We start from the raw sequence: 21837 nt of genomic DNA on the forward strand, positions 1-21837 counted from the left end.
CACCAAACTATATCGCGGCCGAGATGGACATGCCATGGCTGAGACGAACATGCCAGGGCTGAGACGGACACGCCATGGCCGAAACGGACAAGCAGGGCTTAGACGAACATGCCAGGGCTGAGACGAACATGCCATGGCCAAGATGGACACCTGTAAATGACGCATGACGTTACCACAGATGGCAGCGGCCAAAGGAGCTTAATGTGTTGCTTTATAAGCCATAGAACATATCACAGTATATGTTATGTTACACATGATCTTGAACCCGGGTACATGTCTACATAGCAATATGGCTAACATAAGAAGTATTGGCTTTTCCTGTACCGTACCTCCCAGTGCCACACGGCGTGGAATATGAATGTTGTTCCTCTGCTGTGGGTATGCACCCCCCCCCGAATGAATAATGCCGGGGCATTAAGTCATGCATATCCTGACACGCACATGCTGTAGATTTATGTTGATGCCACAGTGCTTTTATTGTAAATGCAGCACGCTGCGTGAGGCCCAGTATCTGGGCGTCCACCTTGTTTTTCACCTGCAAGCGGCTCCTCTGTGTTATCAGCAACGCAGGCTGCTGTTTAGGGCTGGGGGGGGAGAAGGGAGAGTGGGAGAGGGTGGGTTGTTCCCATGCAGAGTGGCTGGCCGATAGTGAAATACTCTGGCATATTATATGAAACGGCGCGGTTAGCACAACAAATCAACCAACAGCTCGTCCTGTTCCTTTCCAGGAGTTTTTGGATGGCCGTTCCAGTGGTCAGCACCACCCTTTGTCTTGGAGTTGGCAGGCCACCCTTTGTGGCGGCCCCCGCAGATACAGATGCAGTAGGACCAACTGACCCTTCCTTTTCCCAAACCCACCACTTGCTGGTCCACATGGAAATCACCACCAGTCTAGAAGCCGTTTTCCAAGGAAATACAGTCCCAGGTTACCCAGAATGCCGTTTGAAGCAACCAAATACTTTCGTCTGTGACCCGAGAGCGTTTCGGTGTGGATATTCCCCCGAATGTGAAGGTGACTGGGGCCGTTTGGGGGTGAGCGGCGTCTCCCGGCCGGGTGGGAATGGCGTTGCTATGCGGCGGAGGTTGTCTGCCGCAGAGATGAATAGCAGGCCGCCCTCAGCCCACTAAGTAATCCAGCCAATGATAAATCACCCCCTTGGCTGACACCCAAATTACAATCATTGGGCAAAGTTGAGGGGTAAAAAATAGGGCCTTTAGCCGCGGCGTGGAGTCATCTGTTACCGTGTCGCTCAAGGGCTCCAATAAATAGGAAAGACAAAAGGCCGTTCAGGGATGTCACACGGATATCCTTCCCTGTTCAAATGGCGCCAACATGAGTTTAGTTCCCCCAAAAGCATGCTGGGATCACAAACATTCAAGCGCTTTATTAATATTTCATTAACCCCAAAGCCTAAATGCTGAATGGTGTCTGTGGAGTCTCACTTCACCTCCACTCTGGTGGGGGGGCTCCAGTCTATTTGCAGTGCATGTAAAACAAATCCCCCAACACACGGAATGACTTAATGAGGTTTTGTAATTACAGCGGGAAGTTAGCCCGTGTCAAATGGACCACTTCCTGCCGTTCTTGACGTGGATTAGCAGCCAGGCTATCACATCCAGACCCGCATCCAGACCCGCATCCAGACCCGCATCGGCGCCGCCCAGAGACGCAAAACCTTGTCCGTCATATCGGCCGCACTTCTGGCCTACATTCAGACGCGCGCCGCCTCCTTTCCGATGAGTGAAGCTCATTTTGTCTCTGGTGCATTCAATGACCGTCAATAAAAGTAGGATAAATCACATTTATATTTATGTACTATAATGATGAATTTGAATGTTTTAAAAGAGAAATGAAATGACATGAGGTTGGTCATTTGGATGAAATGTGTTATGACTACTGGTCTATGTTAGCTATTTTGAATTGTACGTTTCATGCATTGAGGTGATTCTTTAATAATAATCCTTCCTGAATCACAAACATTTAGAATCCTTGAATGTTTTTATTTAATGTTATTAGTTTTATTTTAGGAACTCTCATTTTACCCCAAGAACCGGTCTCCTGTCGCCGTTGTTCTTGTTTGCTTGCCATGTCGCGCGTCTACGCTCTGCCTCCGTGTCTGGCGTAGTGGGGGGGGTAATTAACTTTGTCATCATTAACACATGAAATGTGTGTATTTCAAAGTCATCGTTGAAGTGATATGCTTAAAGAGTAATTCATTTCAAAAACATTCCATGTGTTTGTTGTGGAAGTCAGAGCTTCCTCCGTGGCGGTCCAAATCCTTTCTGTCGCCGCAGCTCCAATTAACTGACGAGCTGCATCTCCTTGCATCCTTTGAGGATGTAATTATCTCAGCAAACAGGCTGCGGCTGTGCTGAACATACAGTAACATTCTAGCAGGTTGCAGGCGTGTGTTTCATTGTGACCATGGTGGGCCCGCCTCCTGGCAGCGGCACGAGCAGAAACAAGTCATGATGATTTAGAGGGCTTTAAAAGACATGATGACATTTCATCAGGGGGATCCTGTCAATGACTGTGTGATTAATTTGAGGATAAGGGCGCACCTTATGTTTGAGATATGTCTGCGTTCCTCTCTTGGCAAAGGTTATGTTTGTGATTGGCCATGCGGGATATGTTGCTTTTCTTACGCTGGAATTGGATCTTTTACTGTGAGCCACCGGTCGCTCTTGGCTCAGATGGGCGTGTCATGGCTGAGAATGGAAAAAAAGGTTGTCCTCTCATTCCATGTGGAAGTGGTTTGAGACGGGTTAGAATAGGTACATAAATTGGAGAGGCTAACTCGTTAGCTTGCTACAGTATGGTACCAAATGTGATGTAAATGTGCGCTAGCTATGACAACATTGAGTTTATTAATATGAAGTTGTGCTTGGAGGGAAGGCACCTATCGCGGTGGGGCCTGCAACCAATCAGCTGCCATAAACGAGACACCACATCTCCTGGTTTGTCCACCATGATTACCAGGTGGCACCATTCCACAGCAAGGCAATGAGGGATCTGAAGGTGTTTTGACAGACGAGGCGGCTGCAACACACACACGCATGCAAACTGATACACGCCTGTTTTGCACAAAGACAGCATGAGCTGCTGGGGGATTTTCTCGCCAGCGGAACCCCTGAAGGGAAGGGGGCTGGCATAAATCAGCTGGTGTCAGGGCGACAGACACCCACGGCTCCTTATCGCCACATGCAGGTGGCCGCGCTCAGATTGATAGGTAGATAGTGGCTCTGACAGGCAGGGCGACACGCAGCCAGGTAGAGGGGCTTAGAGGATCATGTGACCAGGATGGAGGCGATGAAACACGACAGCACGCGGCCAAACATTGCCGGGTGATGGAAAGTCCCGCTTTTTCAAAGCATCCGTAGCCCAAACCTTTGTTCTTTGTCATATCATAACGTCATAGCGGCCTGCTTGGGGCTAGCATTGTGTGTAATAGTCGCTGATGCATTATGTCAGGGGTGTCCAAAGTGCAGCCCGGGGCTCATTTACGGCATCTGTTTTTTTTTATTGGCCCTTATTGAGGGGGAGTGTAGCCATTGAAAAAGCACTCGTTTTTCTCCTTCCTGTGACGTGAACAGGAAGGAGCGTCTGTCCTAACCTCCCTGAGCTTCCCATCATCAAACATTCACATGCCGAGGAAGACATTTTGCATGCTAGTTGTACCAAATGTTCCGTGAACACAAAACACCTTACAAGCCATATGGAATACCATCGGAGCGTGTGCCCGAATACAGTGCACCTTGCTGCCTCCTCCACTTCCTGCCATCTTCCTTCCTGCACAAACTCCACTTCCATCTACATTTGATAAAGTAGGAAGTTGTTGGTATCGTATCGCTGCTGGTTATAAACAACACACTGGAGGTGTATGTTGTGTCCCGTGTGTTGTGTTAATATTCCATGTCAATACCAAGCGACGACTGCCAATACAATTTCTTTTATGAGCCTTTTCAGGAAATCCTTGGTGCAACAGGGGATTGATATTTCCAAGATTATACAAAGTGTAAACACAAAGTAATGAAACAGGAAGATTCAGGCCGGGCCAATACAGCTCAGGTTCAGATAGATTGCTCCCCCCCCCCCCCCCCCCAAGTGGAAGAGAGACTTAAAGGGGGCCTATTATGCTCATTTTTGACCCTTTGTGATGAGTTGGGGACTCCAACGGAGCAGCTACACACAATAACCAGCACAGAAAGCTTTCTAGATCTTCCACAGTCTGCACCTATTCCGGCTGTATTTCCTTTGTGCTGCCCGCCAATTTAATTAGACCTCACTCACGCTACTCAGGTTCACTCGGGTTCTATCCGCCCCAACCCCCTTGGACCCCCCCCTCCCATGCAGCATCACGTTGAAATGTCTTTGAGGCCCACATGTGAATCATTTAGCATCTTTAGCTAAAAGTGGAAAGGAGCGGGAATGGCAGTCATTCCACATCAGGTGTGCGCTGCACTTGAACCTGGAAGAAAAGAAGTTGTGAATGTTGCCCAAATGAGGCCTCCGGTGGCGGCATTGAAACACGCAGGCGTGCGGATAATGACCTCTCTGCAGCGTGATTGCTCATCTTCAGCGACACCCCGCCGGGGTGGGAAAGTGGGGGTGTCGTGTGAAAGGAAGCCATTTTAAGGATTATGAGCATGACTTTCCCCTTCATGACTCATTCTTACAATAATAGTCTCCATTGTTCCAGCCACGTTTGGGCGTCCTCCATCGCCGGTAAAAATGCCTCATCTCGTTACTTCGTAGCCTTTACGTCTGACTTCTTTTCCGTGGCTGACGTTGGATTTCTTTGCCCTTCTCCGTCTGCGCTCCATACTTTGTACTCCGCACGGTAGAACTGATCTCAGGTCTTTTTGACCACTGCTTGGCCACGCTAGGACTACTGGAAAATCCTGGCCTGCTATTGGGAACCTAAACGTTACATTTTATACTCTATTCTATTTATACATAGAATGCTGATGGGTGGATGGATGGATGAGTACCATTTTTCCACTCTCTTTGGCTCCCCCAACAGTTACGGAGCGCAATGAAGTATTCCAGGCTAACTATCCATCCTGCTGTAACGTAGTACATGGGTATAGTACATGACTAAAATAGCTTTTGTATTTTTTGTGTGCAGTTTGCCAAAGGTTGTTAAGGTCAACACGTGATGCGTTGGCTTTAGCTTTCTATGGTGACCCAGTTTTCCAGCTCCTTTTGTTGGATGATCCTGGAATCTATTGCCATAAAAATTGGTTAAAAGTACCCCAAATTCGGTGTGCATAAAAAGGCTGTGAAATAAAGTGACAAGGGAATGAAAGATTGAAGAAATAGGAGCGTTTTAGCGCGTATTAAGGTTGTCACGTAGCGCCCAACACACCTGCATCTTAGCGGCAGCAAGTCGCAGGAATACAGCAAAAACCTTTTATGACGTCTGAATGCTCCCGTTCTACCATTTCATTATTTAAGCTACTTCTCGGAAAGCGGCGACAATTTCTAAACTAAATATACTTTTTTCATTTCGGGCTTTCTCCCTCTCTCTGCTCATTGGTTCATCCCTGGCTTGTTTTTCCAGGAGTGAAAGCGTCCTTGAACGCTACTCGGAAATGTCCTTTACATTTATGACGTGGTGTCCAAAGTGTGGCCTGGGAGCCATTCCTAGACAGCAGCATTTTTGTATTGGCCCCTATTGGTTAGAAGGGCCGCACGGTGGAGGAGAGGTTAGCATGTAGGCCACACAGTCAGGAGATGGGAAGACCTGGGTTGGAATCTCCACCTGGGAATCTCTGTGTGGACTTGGCATGTTGTGATCCAGTCCGGATTCTCCTCCACTAACCCGACCGGATCCTCATTTCCAGATAGTCGGGTGTAAATGTTGCCAAAGATGACCTGAAGGCCCGAAGCATGCTTCTAACGTCGGGATGGAAATGAAGCTTAAAGTTAATCAGAGGAAATGTGGAGTGACGTAAAGTTGCTTTGCAGCCTCCATCGCCATGGCAACATCCCTCCCCTGCAATATTCATTTCTTCTTAAGTAGTCCAGCAAAGTGCTTGTCAACAGATAAGAGGTTTTTTCTTACATGTGAAAGATTGTTTTTTGTGCCAGCACCAAGTCATTAACGTTCCACGCAAAGCAAGGATTTCCACCCGCACTTTCGGTCTTCTGGGTCCGTCACATGATCACACAGCGAGGAAAGGCCGGAATGTCATCCTGGAAATCCACATACGAATTTGAAAAATGACAATGACTTTTTCTATGCATTATTTGCATTTCCCTCCATGCTGAAATACTGCATGTGGTTTACCTGTCATGTAGTCTACCTGTCATGTAGTCTACCTGTCATGTAGTCTACCTGTCACATGGTCTACCTGTCATGTAGTCTACCTGTCACATGGTCTACCTGTCATGTAGTCTACCTGTCACATGGTCTACCTGTCATGTAGTCTACCTGTCACATGGTCTACCTGTCACGTAGTCCACCTGTCACGTAGGTAGTCTTCAAGGTAGCATCAGTACCTTGTGTACATTTATTTATATTTATATAAGACAGCTGGGATAGGCTCCAGCACCTGTCACAAACCTAGTGAGGATAAGCGGTAGAAAATGAATGAATGAATTTGATATATTTGCTATATTTTCCCCCACTCTTAATGCCCCCCCGTGCGGGTCCCAAGCGGTCCAAGCAGCCAGCCTGCCAGGAACCTGTGACTAAGCACGTTCCTCCAGCATCATGGCGCTACCAAAGCATGGCAGGATGACAGATCGCCCCCCCGATATATAGTGACAAACAAATTAGTGAAAAGATGCTTCTCGCTGCCGACCAGATGTGTTGGGCTCCGCGATATGGAACCCCCCCATGAAAAAGTGTCCACGTCCCATCTGTGCTTTGCCCAAGACACGGGAGCGGCGCTTTGCACAGGGGACGGGAATCTAACGTGCACACGCGTCTATCTGGTACGACGGGGGGGGGGCACGTTGGGGAAATAAGCATGAATTCATCACGACGAGTTTGGGGGGGGGGGGGGGGCGAGAGACGCGTCGCTCACAGAAGACATTCTCATGCATGAGCACGTGCACAATGCAGACGTGTGGTATAATTCATGCCATCCTTCCTCCTGCCAGTTATTAATGCCAGCTGCCAACACAAGCAGCAGAAAGCTGGGGTCCTGAGTTACTATTACTATTACTGTTACTATTACTGTTACTATTACTATTACTGTTACTGTTACTACCAGTAGTTAGCAGCGAAAGTCCAAGATGTTGGACGCGGTGAGAAGAAAGTTAGGAAAGAGTGTCAGATTTCGCTGACGGTAATAGCAAGTTAGCATTTGATGGAGTAATCAGATTACACAGCCTGAGGGCCCCCCCGTGGGGACAATCGTCCCAAAGGGGGATGAATTCTGGGGCCTCCCTGGGGAAACAGAGCTCCATTTTATTGTCTGACTTAGGATGGATTCCGTTGCAATTTGTTCATGTCCCACTAGGGGTACGCGCTCCCCTGGTTGGGAATCACTAGAAACGGTTGCTATGGATTTTAAAATATGTTTTGTATTATATCGGCACCATTTGACACACGATTATAGTTTTCTATTGTTATTATTTTTATTGGATGCGTCTTCTTCCGTTTTTTTCCATTGTATGGACATTTATGTCTTTTTCTATTTATTGGCTTTAATTTGCTGACCTGAGGACATGCAAGCCTGCGTTTACGTCAAGCAGCCGTGGTCCGCAGTCTCACACGTGGCGTGGCATCGGTGTGGCGTGGCATCGGTGTGCCGAGGCGCAGACATCCCCGACCCGCTTAGTGTCGTTACGCCGCAGACTTATCTTCCTCACGCTGCCTTGTAAATACGCTGGATTGCTTGTTATCAAACGAGCGAGGCGACAAACCTCATCCAGGTTCCTGACTTCCTTCCGCCGGCTTGTAAATGAGTCGTTCTCATGGATGGCAGCCTGCATGAATATTCCCTTCAGCAGGAGACGGCGTGCATGATATCTGCCACTTATCGGGCGGAGATCATGCTTTGTGCTGAACTCGGCTCCTCGCTGCCAACGTGACTTATCTTGTCATCACGCGTTCTTTCTGACGTTTCACCTGCAAGTTTCTTTATTTTTAGTTTCGCCTTCCGTCCCGCACGCTGACGCAGCAGACGGAGGTCACGTCATCCAAAAGACGCCAGAAGAAACACGCTGTGAAAATTCCAGTTCCGATGCTGTGTCCATCACCCCTCGTACATCAAAAAGCCTTTAGCGGCCTTTTTTATCCGTTTGACCTGAGGTCCGTGCCAGGAGGCGGGGCTCCCACGGGGATGTCCACATAAAAGACAAACTAACAGCACCTGACATCTCATTTGTCTGAGGGCCTTTGTGCACATGCTAACCGCATGCTAACAGCCTTTTGGCGTCTGCTCTATGCTGATTGTAAACATGCGTGGAGATGTTCTTCAATGTCTGACGGTGTTTCCATCGTTAGTTCCTGTTTGACTTTTATTTTGTAGTCCTGTTTCCTGTGTTGGCTGCAGCTCCCCTTCTGTCCTCAAGCTGGCAGCACAGCTGATTCTTATTTGTAATTAGCAGACTAGTTGACTGCTTCTCCTCAGTTTGATGTCGCTCCTGTGCCAGGCCTGACGCTCTTTGCCTCCACGTGCCGCTAGCATGCTAGCTAGCTACATCGGCCGATATTTGTGTTCTTTACTTGAATCGGTATCGGCCGATACGGACGTGGGTTCGCCGATATATTTTTCCGCCGCATGATTTACAGACAGGCATCCGCCGGGCAGCTATGTGTTGCCGGAGGACCCTGCAATACACGCAGCTGCGGCATCGCTGCAACACCATAACCAGGGTAAGTTTTAAACTTTTAATTAGCCTCTAATTGTTAGGCTTGGTTGAAATGTTGTCACCTGCTTTGAAATAGGTAACATGCATACATTATAAAAGAATTAGCTTGCTTATTTACACCATACTAGCCTTCACATTTCACTCGGTGACCGCTAGGCAAAACAGTTTAAGTCATGTATGACAACTAGAACTCCCACAAACATCACATACCAACGCAGCAGACGAATAAAAGCACTAGTAGAAAGAACAACTATGCAACTTTAATTACAAACTGACGAACTATTTACATCGACGGGGCCGCAAAGCACGCCGGGAACCAGGAAGTGCTCCCAGCACAACACCAACTTTAATGATGAGAGAAATGTTAAATGTTATATATCTTACTAAATTGTGTCAGTGTGATGTGTTTGTGTGCGGGGGGGGGGGGGGGGGTTGCGCGTCACACTGCGGAGGAGCAGTCATCACATCGATGCCAGATAAAACTTAAACGAAATGTTTTGCACATGGTTGAATATTTACTCCTTTTAAAGTTGATAATGCTGTTTAAATGTGTGTTTAAGAAAGCTGAATCCTACTGTGTTCAGTGTTTACATTTCAATAAATATTTGTTTAAACATGAGACCTGTAATATTTGTTATCATTGTCATTTTTTCATATAAATTGAGGAAGCAAAAGCAATATCGGCCATCGGCTAAGGGTGATGTAAAAAAAAAAAAAATAATAATATATATAAAAAAATATAAATAAAAAAATATATATATAATATATAAATATATATATATTAAATATATATATATATATATATATATATATATATATATATATATCGGTATATATGTCATTTTCATGTGTCCAGGAAACGTGCCTTTGGAATTATTGTTGAGAAAGTATGACAAATTTCCCGCGCGTTCAATCATCCACAGCCTCGCAGGGTTTTGGTAACGTGATTGGTGACTGAAGGAGAGGCCCCACCTGGCCGGCCCGTGATGACGTGATTAGAGCCAATGAATATTTTCCTGTTGGGGCTGCTCCTGCATCTACGAGGCTTGTCAGGAGAGCACGTGCGCTCGATGATATGCGGCACGCTTGGGACTTCCTGTGGTGATAAATGTACACAAGAAAGATACTTAACGCCGCACGGCCTTTCCAAAGGAACCAGATTAGAGATGTGACAGAATCTGGTTTTAAGTGCTGGGGGAAAACAAAGCAGCCTCTCATTTAGTGGCTCAGTGGCTTTCGATGTGAGGCTTGCAGAAAGACATTAAGGAGAAGTGAGCGGGGGGGGGGGGCAGGCAGTCAATGATTTCCCCCAGAGCCTGTTTCAATAGTGTCTGCCTTCACTCATCTGACCCATTCGTTATGCTGAGCCATGGGGAAATCTGATTGGGCTCATTACCCTCTCCTCACCACGGAAACGGGAGGGGGGTGGGGGGGGGGGGGCAAGGAGAGGCTCACATTGTGAATGGACACACATCACGAGTGTTGTCCGTCTGCCAAGGCTGTCCTCCGCTTCCCCGACTTTGCGTGGTGGAAACAAATGAGCGTCACCTCATCCGTCTGCGCGGCGAGGGGATGGACGCAGCGAGCCGGGACGTTATTGGCATGCATTGTCTCCTTCATTCATCCACTGATGAATGAGACGGGATGGATGAGAGATAGCGTGAAGGGCACGCCAGGTAACGGCTCCACATCCGGCCCCTCATCTGCTTCCACTTTAGGAGAGGACTTGAAGATCAATGTGGGCTCTGTCTTGGATTAGGAGGATGGGACTGCAAGTATGGCCGCCCAGAATCAGGCTATGTCAACACGTTGGGGGTAGGGGGGCGACAGGGCAGCTCGACCCTTGGAGCTTAAAAAGCAAGTGCTGAGTAGGGGAGGGGGGCTACAGGCCGGAACCGCCAATAGAGCGGCCCCTCGTTGATTCCTGACTGTGATGTCCAATGTAGGATTCAATCCTAATCAAGGAATCTTTCTGTAGTTTGGAAACCCGTAGGACTTTCTAAATATGGTTTGTAACATCATTAGAGTCCTGCAGACATGAAATAACACCCCTATAGTTACCTTTACACTCCTGTTATTCATTGTTTACACCACATTGTAACTCTTATGCTGCAGAGACTGGAGACGGCCACGAGCTAGCACGTTAGCAAGCTAATCAGTTGACCTTATCAATGGGAGGGGAACCTATTTGACTCTACGATGTGGGACGTCCCATGGTTGGCTTCATGCAGTGTTAAGGCCATGTCAGCTACAGTCATTACTGCCACCTAGTGGCCACAACACTACTGAACAAGACGCGTGCATCGGGGGCGCCGCAGACCTGACCTGTGGGGCGGAGCTAAAATGTCCTCCGATGTGTCGGACGGGGAAGAATGCGAGCAGAGCTCTCCAAGGGCTCCTTGTTCTTCTGACGTGGAAAGGGCTTTGGGGACGGTGTTCCACTGAACAATAACCTTTAGCAGATGCACTAGTTCTTCTCAACAACAAGAGGGACACGTGGCGAGGAGGTGGATGAGTCAAGGTCCTGCTGGAGTGTTTATTTACTCGGACCGAAAGATCCCTGAACAAAGGAAGACCTGAAGAGGATTATCCGTGCAAACTTTTGGCCATCAGAATGCTTGGCTTCATTAGGTTGTGGGTTTGATTACAGGAGGGGGAATACTGAGAGCACTAAACTCAGAGGAGCAGATATACAAGTATTATATAACAATGATATTTTTGAAGGTATGCTTCCAAAACTCCAAGACCGCCTGAACCTTTGGCCGGCCTCCAGCCTGCCTCCCTGTTTCCTCCCCTTCCAAACGTTGCCTTCAGATCTGGTTTACCGATGATTAGCTGATGCTCCAAACAGAGGGAGTGTAATTAAGGAGCCAGACCGGTCTGTCAATGCGGCTCAGTACTCCATGAAGAACACCAGACTAAGTGTTTGCTCTAATAGGCCTTCAAACTGCAAACAACACGCATACCTGGAAAGCACGAGTCCCTGGGGGGGGAACAGGCGAGAGCAGCTGTCTGCAAGTTAGCTCTAATAAGAAGCAAAGTTTATCAGCAAAAGTGAAGGCTGGCTGTTGGTGTTTGGAAAGCCTGGCCTTCCCTTGCTGGTCTGTGACCAAAAGCGTCATCTTTGTTTCCTCTCCTTCATGGCCGCTCATCGATTTCGCTATCAGGCCGTCGCTGGTGTTGACTCTGCGTGTCTCCTGTCTCCTCCAGAGAAAGTCAGCATGCTGTCGGCATTGATCGCTCCCTTCAAGTACATCAGCCCCGGGACCAGCGGCACCGAGGACGAGGACAGTTTAAGTAGGTAACATCCTGTCTCTTTTCGCTCCTTCTGTCAGTCGGCAGCAGGGGGGGGGGGGGCGACACCGTACATTTTGGGGACATGTTCATGTCTCCGTAATCAAGTCAATCAATTAACTGCACAAAAAAATAGAAAAACCCGCTGATGTTGCCACCCGCAGTCGAGCATGTTAACACATGTTTGATTTCCTCCTAAACAGCCAAGAAGACAGGAGGGTTCACTCTGTGCATGCGTCTCACCATCGGCCATCTTGCTCTATGGCGGAATGAACCCTCCTGTCGGCCATTCAGTCCCTTTGTCCCACGGAGGAGGGGTGCTGTCCATGGTAGCTTGGCTGCTAGCTGTGTGCCTGTTGTGTATACGTGTGTATAAAGCCCCATCTGATGTCAATCTGTGCATCCTCGTTTTGTGACACATCCAAACCAACGTCCCACAAGGCCTTCCGCCTCATTAGAGGCAAACGGCGTATCGCACACACAAGGTAGCGAAAAGTCAATCAAGGCGGCGGCTATGCAAATGAGCTGCATCGACACAACGTCCCCGTCAGTATTTCTGCTTGTTGTGGTTTTGTCAATATCGGACAATAACGAAAGTGAGACTGATTCAAAAGCGAGAATTATCCTGCAGCCAAATTTGTTCTGGTGACCGGCCGAACGCGCGATGAAATAAAGTCAATGGTGTAAAATAAGTAAGCAAAAGACTCGCAGCGGCGGAAATGATTGCTCTCATTTGGGCCAAAGCATGTGTACGAGCCTATGAAAGCGGGCCGGTCCAAATGAAATGTGAAGGAGGACAAATGATGATGAATGAGCCGTGAGACAGGTGTGTGCAAGGCCGCATACGCAACCGTGCAAACCATGGAAGCCTTCCAGAAACATCCTTGTTGGGAGCTTTCCTAACGCAATCCGCCAGCGCTCGCACGACTCGGTCGGCGGTGGATGGCAGCCGCTCAGCCTCTGCTTTCACGGGTGGAAGTGTGAAATAAAGCGGGCCGCAGACATTCCTCTCATCCTTTCTCACTGCCGGAATCCCCACCCCGTTACAAATAGGATTTCTGCTGCGCGTTGGCCACAGGGACCCATGTTTCTCACTTACAGCACAGATTCCCAAGCAATTTAGAGGCAGATTACAACATGATTTGGCAGATAGCGTCCCTGTTAGGGGATTTGTATTTTAAAACACTTACATATCATCAAGCCCTGCGGTATGAAGTGGGCTCAGCCAACGGAGATTTGTTCATTATGGCTTCATTGTGTACCAAGTGCTTCAATCTGCCTGGAGATTTCCCTTCATTCCTTTTGTTCAGCAGAGATGAGAAGAACATCACACACATCATTTCCTCGTCGGGCGTCCCATTAACCACGCCGGTTTGTGTTTTGGGGGTGTCTTCTCAGGTACCAGCAGTGCAGAGGTGAAGGAAAACCGCAATATTGACAACCTGGAGGAGTGTCACTCACGGTTTTGCTCCGACTCTACGAGGAGCGGCGGCTCTGGTCTGAAAAGGAAACGCCCCCTGGAGGAAGACAACAACGGCCACCTGAGCCGCCTGCGTCTGATCTGTAAGAAGGTGTCCTGGTCGGAGGCGCCCAAGAACGCTTTGGTTCAGCTCAACGAGCTGCGGCCGGGCCTCCAGTACCGCGTGGTGTCCCAGACGGGGCCGGTCCACGCTCCGGTCTTTTCCATCGCGGTGGAGGTCAACGGGCTGACGTTTGAGGGAACGGGTCCGACCAAAAAGAAGGCCAAGATGAGGGCGGCAGAGCTGGCCCTGAAGTCATTCATCCAGTTTCCCAATGCTCCTCAGGCCCATCTCGCCATGGGAAACATCTCCAACCCTTCAGCCGACTTCACTTCAGACCAGGCTGACTTCCCTGAGACGCTGTTCAAGGAGTTTGAGTCCTCGCCTTGCTCTGACGGCCTGGCCTTCTGCAACTCGGGAGCAGAAGGTCACCTGTTATCCAGTGAGCTCCTCAGACACGGACGCCTGCTTCGCCACACCCTGGACCTGATGGTCCAGGCTCAGCAGAGGCTGGGAGGCCTCGTTCCGGAGCCGAATGCAGCCAAGAGTCCCGTGGTGCTGCTCAATGAGCTCCGGCCGGGCCTGCGCTACGCTTGTCTCTCTGAGCGAGCCGAGGGCCGACGGCTACGGAGCTTTGTGATGGCGGTGCGCGTGGACGGACGGATTTTCGAGGGCTGCGGTCGCAGCAAGAAGGTGGCGAAGACCCAGGCGGCCCAGTGTGCTCTGGAGGCCCTCTTGAACATCGGGGCGGGCCCTGAAGGGAGGCCAGGTGTCAAAGGCAGCGGGAAGAGATGTCCTCATTTACCCCAGGTGAGTGTTTAGCTTCTTTGGCAGACGCGCTACTTCCTGCTGGGGCCAAGTCAGCATGCCGCTAAAAGCAAAACAGACCCCGGATGTGAGACAAAGTATGTCTTGGAAGAATAGTTAACACAGTAAGTCACTTTTAAAATGTCTTTTACAAACCGTGACCAGTCAAAGTGCCTAAAACCTTCAACTTCAATGTTAAGGTGGGAGTGGAAATTCAAGGATTTGCAGTTAAAAAAACATCAGTTTGCTTCCCATTTCCAACCTTGGAGGCTTCCAGCTTCGAAGGCTCCATTGTCGAGGCAAAATGAGGAAATTCATCACATGACCATCTGCAGGTCTACTGCGGAAACACTGCAACATGGAATTAGCGTTGAATACAGTCATCCCTGGTGTACCGCGGTTACGTGGTTGATTGGCATGACGGAGGCTAACCGTGGACCATCGATGGTCTAAGATGGTACATTGTTAAAAACCACATCATTTCAGATATGAAATGGATGTTAGAATAGGACTTTGCAACCTACGCTATATTTGAACCCAGCCCATGAGCGTGTTGGCCATTTTCCAGAGCAGATGCATTAGAATGGAAGGCCGGAGAAGATGAATGTTTGTTTCCTGCTGCAGCGTCACATTGACGACTAACAGAAATTCAATCTCTTGCCCAAAGCTGAGAGAAAAGCAAAGAGAAAGGAGGTAAACAAAACACTGGGCCCATCTCGTGCTCATTTACCCAAATGCCCAAAATTGCAATCAGAGCTGGGAAATAGTTTTTGAGGAACTTGGAAATTGGATGCCTAAAGTAACAGTTGCGAGATTGTTTGGCACCTGTGGACGTTCTCGCCAGCTTCATTTCGTCTGAAGAAAGCTTCCCTAATGACATAGTTGGGCTGATTTACTCGCTTCTGTGGGCAAACTTATGACCGCTGGAAGAACTGAACGCTGCCTGCCCGCATCCTGCCGGACTGAGCGGACTGATGGAGGTGTCGTTGTTAAATCCTGTTGTTGGAGCTAACTTTGTTGGCGTGACACGCTTGTTATCCGAGCTGCTGCTGGATGATTTCTTGGACGCATCCACAGCCTTGGGGGAACTTTTTATTGACACGCGCTTGTGTCGGACTCACGTGCTGCGGTATTAACATCCTTTTCCAGCCCGGCGAGTGTCCTTCCCCGGAGCATGACATCAACCCAGCAAACCTGTACGTTTGCCTGGGAGAAACCTTCCCTTTTCTCCCTGCTGCCACGGTGTCTAAAGGGATTTGAAGAGGATTTGCTGCACCAGTTTAGTTCCAGGGAGCACTCCTTTGTGGAAATTTCTTGAAAGTCAGGCATGCTGTCTGCCAGACTCTCAGGGAATTCATTTCCGGTCCTAAAGGAGAAAAGTTCACCTGCATGGGTACGTGTGGTGTGCTTGGGCCTGCAAGTGCTGCTTTGCATCCTCAGGCCGGGCACCCATTGCACGGCCAGCGGGTTGAGATGTGTCGTAGCTGGGGGGGCAGCGGTAGCCTTGGGGGAACATTATGGAGGAACATTATGGAGCGTTGCCAAGTCACACCTACCCAAGGTCAGTTTGAGGACTAATTGGAGAAATCCCACAGGTCCTGGTAAATATCGAGGTTACCACTTCAGAAAGCTGTTGACCATATCTTCACCGACACCGCTTTATTTTAGACAAGGAAACACCCTCTCGGCTCCAGGACACCGCCGTGACCCTGGTGAAGATAAGCGCTCTAGAAAAGGATGGATGGAAAGCAGTCTACCACGTACGACATGGGAATCATCCCTTTTTCCTTTTCCTTTAGTAAACGTAGCAGATCACAAAGACGCGTATGATATGAAGTAGGTTCATCCAGAAGAGGACCGGTGTACCCTCGGGGTCCCGAGTGTTTTGAGTACTGTCTGTAATTGACTGCAAATGGCTGGGAAGTTGAACCGCAGCTTTAACACCACCAGGAGTTAATATCAGGAGCACATGAGTAGAATGGAAGGGAAGAGAGGGATTATATCCTTGGCCAGGCATTAACCTCAACCAGCCTTTTCCAAATCATTTTCCTAATTGCCTCTAAAAATACCGTGACTCTTTCCAATGAATCATCCTGCACTATTTGCCCTATTACAGCCTGCACACTGACGGAGGAAGTGTCGGAGTCATCCTGGCACTTACTTGACCAAGTGGAATGATTAGCCTCCCGTTCAGCCCATGATTGGCCACTTCATCTCCCGCCGCCGCCGTCGCCGTGTCGCCTGAACCTGAGACGTGCGTGCGGAAGGACGGCGCAGAGGCGAGCGGCGGCGGGACGCTGCCCTCTTCCGCCGCGGAGGAAAGTTCATGGGATTAGGGAAACGTGCTGGGCAGCAGAGCCCAATGCCAGTTTGGGTTAACGGAGGAGAAGGTGAAGAAACACGGCAGGCTAAACGCAGACCGTATCACCCTCTGTGTAAACAAAACCCGAGCAGCCAATGTTTGTATCGGCGCTGATATCATCGGAGATGAAATGTGACAAAGTGATTTGATTCACTTGTCTCCTCTCCAGAATGGTCAAGTGGAGTCATTTGTCTGCCTCCGACACAGCAAATGAAATATGATTTCACATACGTGAAGGTGACCCCTGTCTTCTGCAGATTGCTTTCTTTGTCTAATCTCCCCCACTTCTAATCTGTCTCACTATAAACAGCTGTGACAGGCCCATCATTAATTAATATCGCCTCAGCAAATTAGAGACAGCCATCGCCCGGCCGAGCTGCACGGCCTCTTCCAAAAAAGCCGGAAGACAGCCGCTCTCAGAGGGAGAAGGTGAGAACGACTCGTGATGGCTGGTGGTGATCCAGCCTCGGCACGTGGGCGGCCGTGGCAGCGTCAGCTGGGATTGACACCGGCGTCTTGCACTGCAAACCGCCCGGCTGAGTATGGGGGGCCCCCTCCAGGGGCAGCATCCAGCATCCTGATGATGAACATGGCGCTCACCCTCTTGCTGTCTTACCCCAGTTTGTCCTTCTCCCCCGTCCACTTTCGTCAGCTGACAATAAGTCAATTGGAGAGGCTAACCGCTTAACTCGCTAGCTTGCTATGCTTGTGTGATCCCGTAGCCTATGCAGTGCGATGTAAGCCAATCGGTGTGTGAAAAGTGATTATAGGGGTGCTATTTCATGTCTGCGGGGCTCTAATGTTAAAAGACATATTAGAAAGTCTAATATTCTGCATGTTAACATTTAATCCTACTTTGTGGAAAGTCCAATTAACCGTGATAAATGAGGGACGACCGTAAACTATTTGTTTAGCCTTTTTGCCAAATCAGAAAAAAATGTACACACAAATATCAAAAGGGTCGTGCATCCATTGATTTTTTACGTGCAGCCCTTAGTGGAAAGTTTACCCCCCCCCCCCCAGGACGTGTTGGCGAGCCAGGCCGGCCTCAGATAGCCGCTTGCTTCCGAAGCATCGCTCAAATCCAAAGCTCATAAAAACATAGCATGTGTTCATCTGCGTTTCAAAAAATAGGGGCGTTAAAAATGATGTCAAATGACTTCATTAAAGTTAATTAGTCATAAAGCGGTGAACTTAACAGCCCTAATCAAAGCTAATTATTATCTGTGACCTCTATGATTGAGTAAAGGGGATGAATGAGGCGGCATCGTTGACATCATCTCCCCCACCTGCGGACCGCCAGCCTGCCCTTTCGCTCCCGTTTGCTGTTTAAGAAGCAGCAGCATGAAGGAGTGCATTTGTGTGTCAAAGCGCCAAACGCAAACATTTGATCCCCGAAATAACACAGAAAGGTTAGCCACTGTCTAACACGTATGTCAAATATGAGCGATGAAAGCAGTGTAGCGCGTCAGCACGCCGCTTGGAGGGGAAGTCCTTTCACGGTGCAACCAAAATGTGGCTGGGGTCACGTCACTCGCCATATAAGGCAGAACGCCCCTGTAATCTTCCTGTGACTTGCCTGCACTAAGTCTTCATTGTTTGGGAGCGGCCTCCGCTCCTCCTCTCCCACTCCGCTCCCTCTGCCCTCCGCAGCCGCCCTGCCCTCCTGCAGCCGGTGCCCCGGCACGGCAACAATCAATTCCGAGGAAGCGCTCACACTCCATTAAAAGCATAACCAAGTTCATTACAATTTCATAGGCGCTCAGGTAGCAAATGGCCGCGGATAAATCACGGCTATTGGTCCTGCGGGGCCTCTGTGGCGGGGGTTTATCTCTGCCTCTCAGGTCCCGGTGTCTGGCCTTTAAACGACCTTCCCGCCTCCCGCTACGGACGGCTATGCACCAAGGCATCACAGTCGGGAAATCAGGGGTTCATGAAGGCAACATGGAACTGTTACATGAGCGGACATGCAACAAATAGATGGAGAACATGGATGGATAGATATCGATATCATACGGTGGAAATACCACGGCATTGGTTTGATGGATCTGAACCTCGGAATAATAGTTTTCACTTGATTGACATGGCTGGTATCAGCGATACCGATCCAATTCTCATACTTGGTCAAAGTCGGGCTGGTATCAGTGACACCGATTCAAAAGTGATACTGAAACTGACCTGGTGTCTGGTAAATGAAAGTATTGTGTATTTGATATCACAGCATAAAGAATAGCAGACATTCAGTCAATTGATGATGAAATAGATGGTTCTTATAGATGGTTATTATTCCCGGTTCTTATTCCCAATCAGGGAATGATTAGTTTGTTGAAGCCTGAAGGATATTGATGGTGGTGATCCACCATAGAGTCTAGCTCATCCACGGCAACAGAAATATGTGAAAATGGTATCAAACGAGAGGAGTCAAAGAACGAAAGCCCTGAAATAACATTCACGGCAGGCTGCCTTACTATTGGTCAGCCTTTCAACAGACAAAGATCACATGACTGAAGTATTGATGGTTTGACAATGGAGATGGGAGGTATGGATATCCATATGGATGTGTACATTCACGTCTGCTGCTTTGTGGGACTGGACTGTGGGGGGGGGTGATGGTGGGGGTAGGGAGAGAGGGGGGTGAAAACCTGGCTGAATGGACGGGGGTATGGACAGCATGGGGGGGGCCTCAGCGGAACAAAAGACCTTCAGGATTAATTAGGCGTCACATTGGTTGCAGGGCATGGGTGGGGGGTGCGGGGTGGGGGGCGCGTTAGCATTCTGGGAAAAGCTCATGTCCTCAGCCTTCATATTTCACAGCCCGCCCGCCCGCCAGTCGGCAACAGCACTCAGGTGGGACCGGTGCAGCCCCCGAGACCCCTGGCTAGTAGACCAGTAGACCAGTCACCTGTTTCCATCTTCATTCTTCATGCATGGTTACTCCGTGGTCCTGGCTAATAAGCAAGCTTCCTTCTATGGTGTCTGATATGATGGACGTTACATTAGATATTACACACGATATGCATTCTACTTCTCATACTCATACGTACCTTATGAGTTGTTAGTTGTGTGTATTCCTATGTGATATATGTCACATGTGTATTATTGTGTCTTTTGTATGTTGTGGTTGCGTTTGTAGAGAAATTCATGGTGGGATGTTGTTTTGTTTTGCGTGCAGGTCAAAGGTGCCACCTTAAATATAGGTGTCTGTTAATGGCGTGTGTGTTGTTATCGTCACACAGCATCGTGTCTCTGGGGCGACCTTCAATGCGACGCATGGCGGCGACAGCTCGGCTTGCCGTGACGCATAAAGTTCATTGATAATATTCCATCCCTGCTGCAGAAGCACTTAGCAGATCACATCCTGGAGGCTGGAGCAGAAACACAGGACTATTTATTGATCCATCACTTGCCGGAGCCTATCCCAGCAGGGGCGAGAGGCGGATGTAGGGATGTAGGCCTTTCCCTCCTTGGGTGCTGACTGGGCCTTCAGCGTGTTGTCCCGCATCTCCTTCCTTCCTGGGTCGGCCGCTTGCGGCTGACGACGATGAGGAGGCGGAGCATGTGCAGAAAAGGAGGCCAAAAGGAGCGGAGACATTTGTTCCAGTCGATCTAGCGTACTGTGCTGACGCCACGTATAATGGATTTTTAGTAAATGTTAAAAGAGCAAGGGTCGGGTAGTTTTTTCACATATACAAAAGGCTTTCTACATCATTCCTCGTATTCTTCCTCAGGCTGCAAATTTTATATTTCAGTGTGCGTGGGTGTGCGTGTGTGCATGTGTGTGTGCGTGCACGCTAGTGAGCGACACCACGCGGGTTTGAAGTCGCTTCTGTCAGGGGAGGTTTTGTAGACGTCGTGTTCATCAGCGAAAGAAAAGAGCAGGGCTGCTTTGTGGAAATGGCAGGTGTAAACTTCTAGCGTCTGCCTGCAAGATAAACATTGGTGTTCCTGGGAAACCCTTCCAGCTCCCAAATGTCAGCTGAGCAGCAACGCTTGCAGCTTGACGTCTTGCCTTTGCTTTGTCCTGAGGCGTTCAAGGGTTGTCAGAAAAGTCAGCTTTTTGACCTCCACAGACTCTCAGGGTCTTACACCCACTGACCAGCAGGGGGAACCGCTGGAAAAACATACGGTCGGAAAGCAGAATCCACCTGGAATTGCTTGAGTGTCGGAAGAAATGATCTGCATCCGTTCCTTCCATGTTTGACTTTCGGTATTAGTTGAGTTTTTCCTGCTGGATTTTTGTTTGCTCAGGCAGCGATGAAATATTGCAGTTTCCATGCGCGACTTCTCTGCAGGGAGATCTCCAACAGTATGAGACTGATAAAAGTGTGAGAGGACACAACATGGCAATATATATGACTTTTATTAAAAAACACCCTTATAACAGCCGGGAGGCCCGTCTGCCTGACCACAGCAATATCGTGTGTACACTTCTTATTCTATATTCCGTATCTGGCCTCAGCTTCCTAGCTTCCTAGCTTCCTAGCTTTCAGAGAATGATCTGCCTAAAAGCCCCCAGGCCCCCACTTCAGTGTCCATCATTTTACCAAATGTTCCATTGGTTAGAGACGATGGAACGCATGAAGCCTGGTGTTTCCCACTGGCGGACACCAGGATGTGTGTTCCCGTTGTAGGATCGTCAGAGGGGATTTATTCTCCACGAGGCAACCACTTTTCTTCCCGTCGTTTCCCATGCCGTCCTTTGCAGGGAGGCTCGGCGAGCGTGCGGAACGCAGGCCCGTATCGGGCGGCATGCATCCCAAGCGGCTTAGTTGAAGACTAACGCAAACAAGGACGCACGGCGAGTGTTGACAGGGAGCGATGGCGGGCCCGGCATCCAATCCAAACACCATGTCACAGATGGGCCGGGTATGATAGTGACTCTTTGGTGGTAATTGGCTCTGCTTGTTTGATTAGATGAATAGAATTTAGATAATGGCTTCCATCGTCTGCCATGCTTGACGTTTGCAGTTTGTGGTCATGATTCATTGGCTGTACTTCCTGTTGGCTTCCATGTTGGGGGGCGT

At 49.0% G+C, this 21837-nt stretch overlaps 1 protein-coding gene across 2 annotated transcripts in view; it reads left to right on the plus strand.

The window, feature by feature from the left end:
- adarb2 (adenosine deaminase RNA specific B2 (inactive)) overlaps positions 1-21837 on the plus strand; it is an 89464-nt gene that overhangs the window by 50306 nt on the left and 17321 nt on the right. Inside the window, exons 1-3 of one of the 2 annotated variants that reach the window (XM_058059850.1) lie at positions 8577-8834; positions 12041-12127; positions 13523-14454. In XM_058059850.1, the coding sequence (XP_057915833.1) occupies positions 12052-12127; positions 13523-14454 (1008 nt within the window). In that variant the 5' untranslated portion in view covers positions 8577-8834; positions 12041-12051. Of the gene's footprint in view, positions 1-8576; positions 8835-12040; positions 12128-13522; positions 14455-21837 lie in introns of those variants that run through there. The other variant, XM_058059849.1, reaches the window with a different exon arrangement.

The sequence above is a fragment of the Doryrhamphus excisus genome, chromosome 21 (assembly GCF_030265055.1).
Source record: "Doryrhamphus excisus isolate RoL2022-K1 chromosome 21, RoL_Dexc_1.0, whole genome shotgun sequence".
NCBI classification, from domain to species: Eukaryota; Metazoa; Chordata; class Actinopteri; order Syngnathiformes; family Syngnathidae; genus Doryrhamphus; species Doryrhamphus excisus.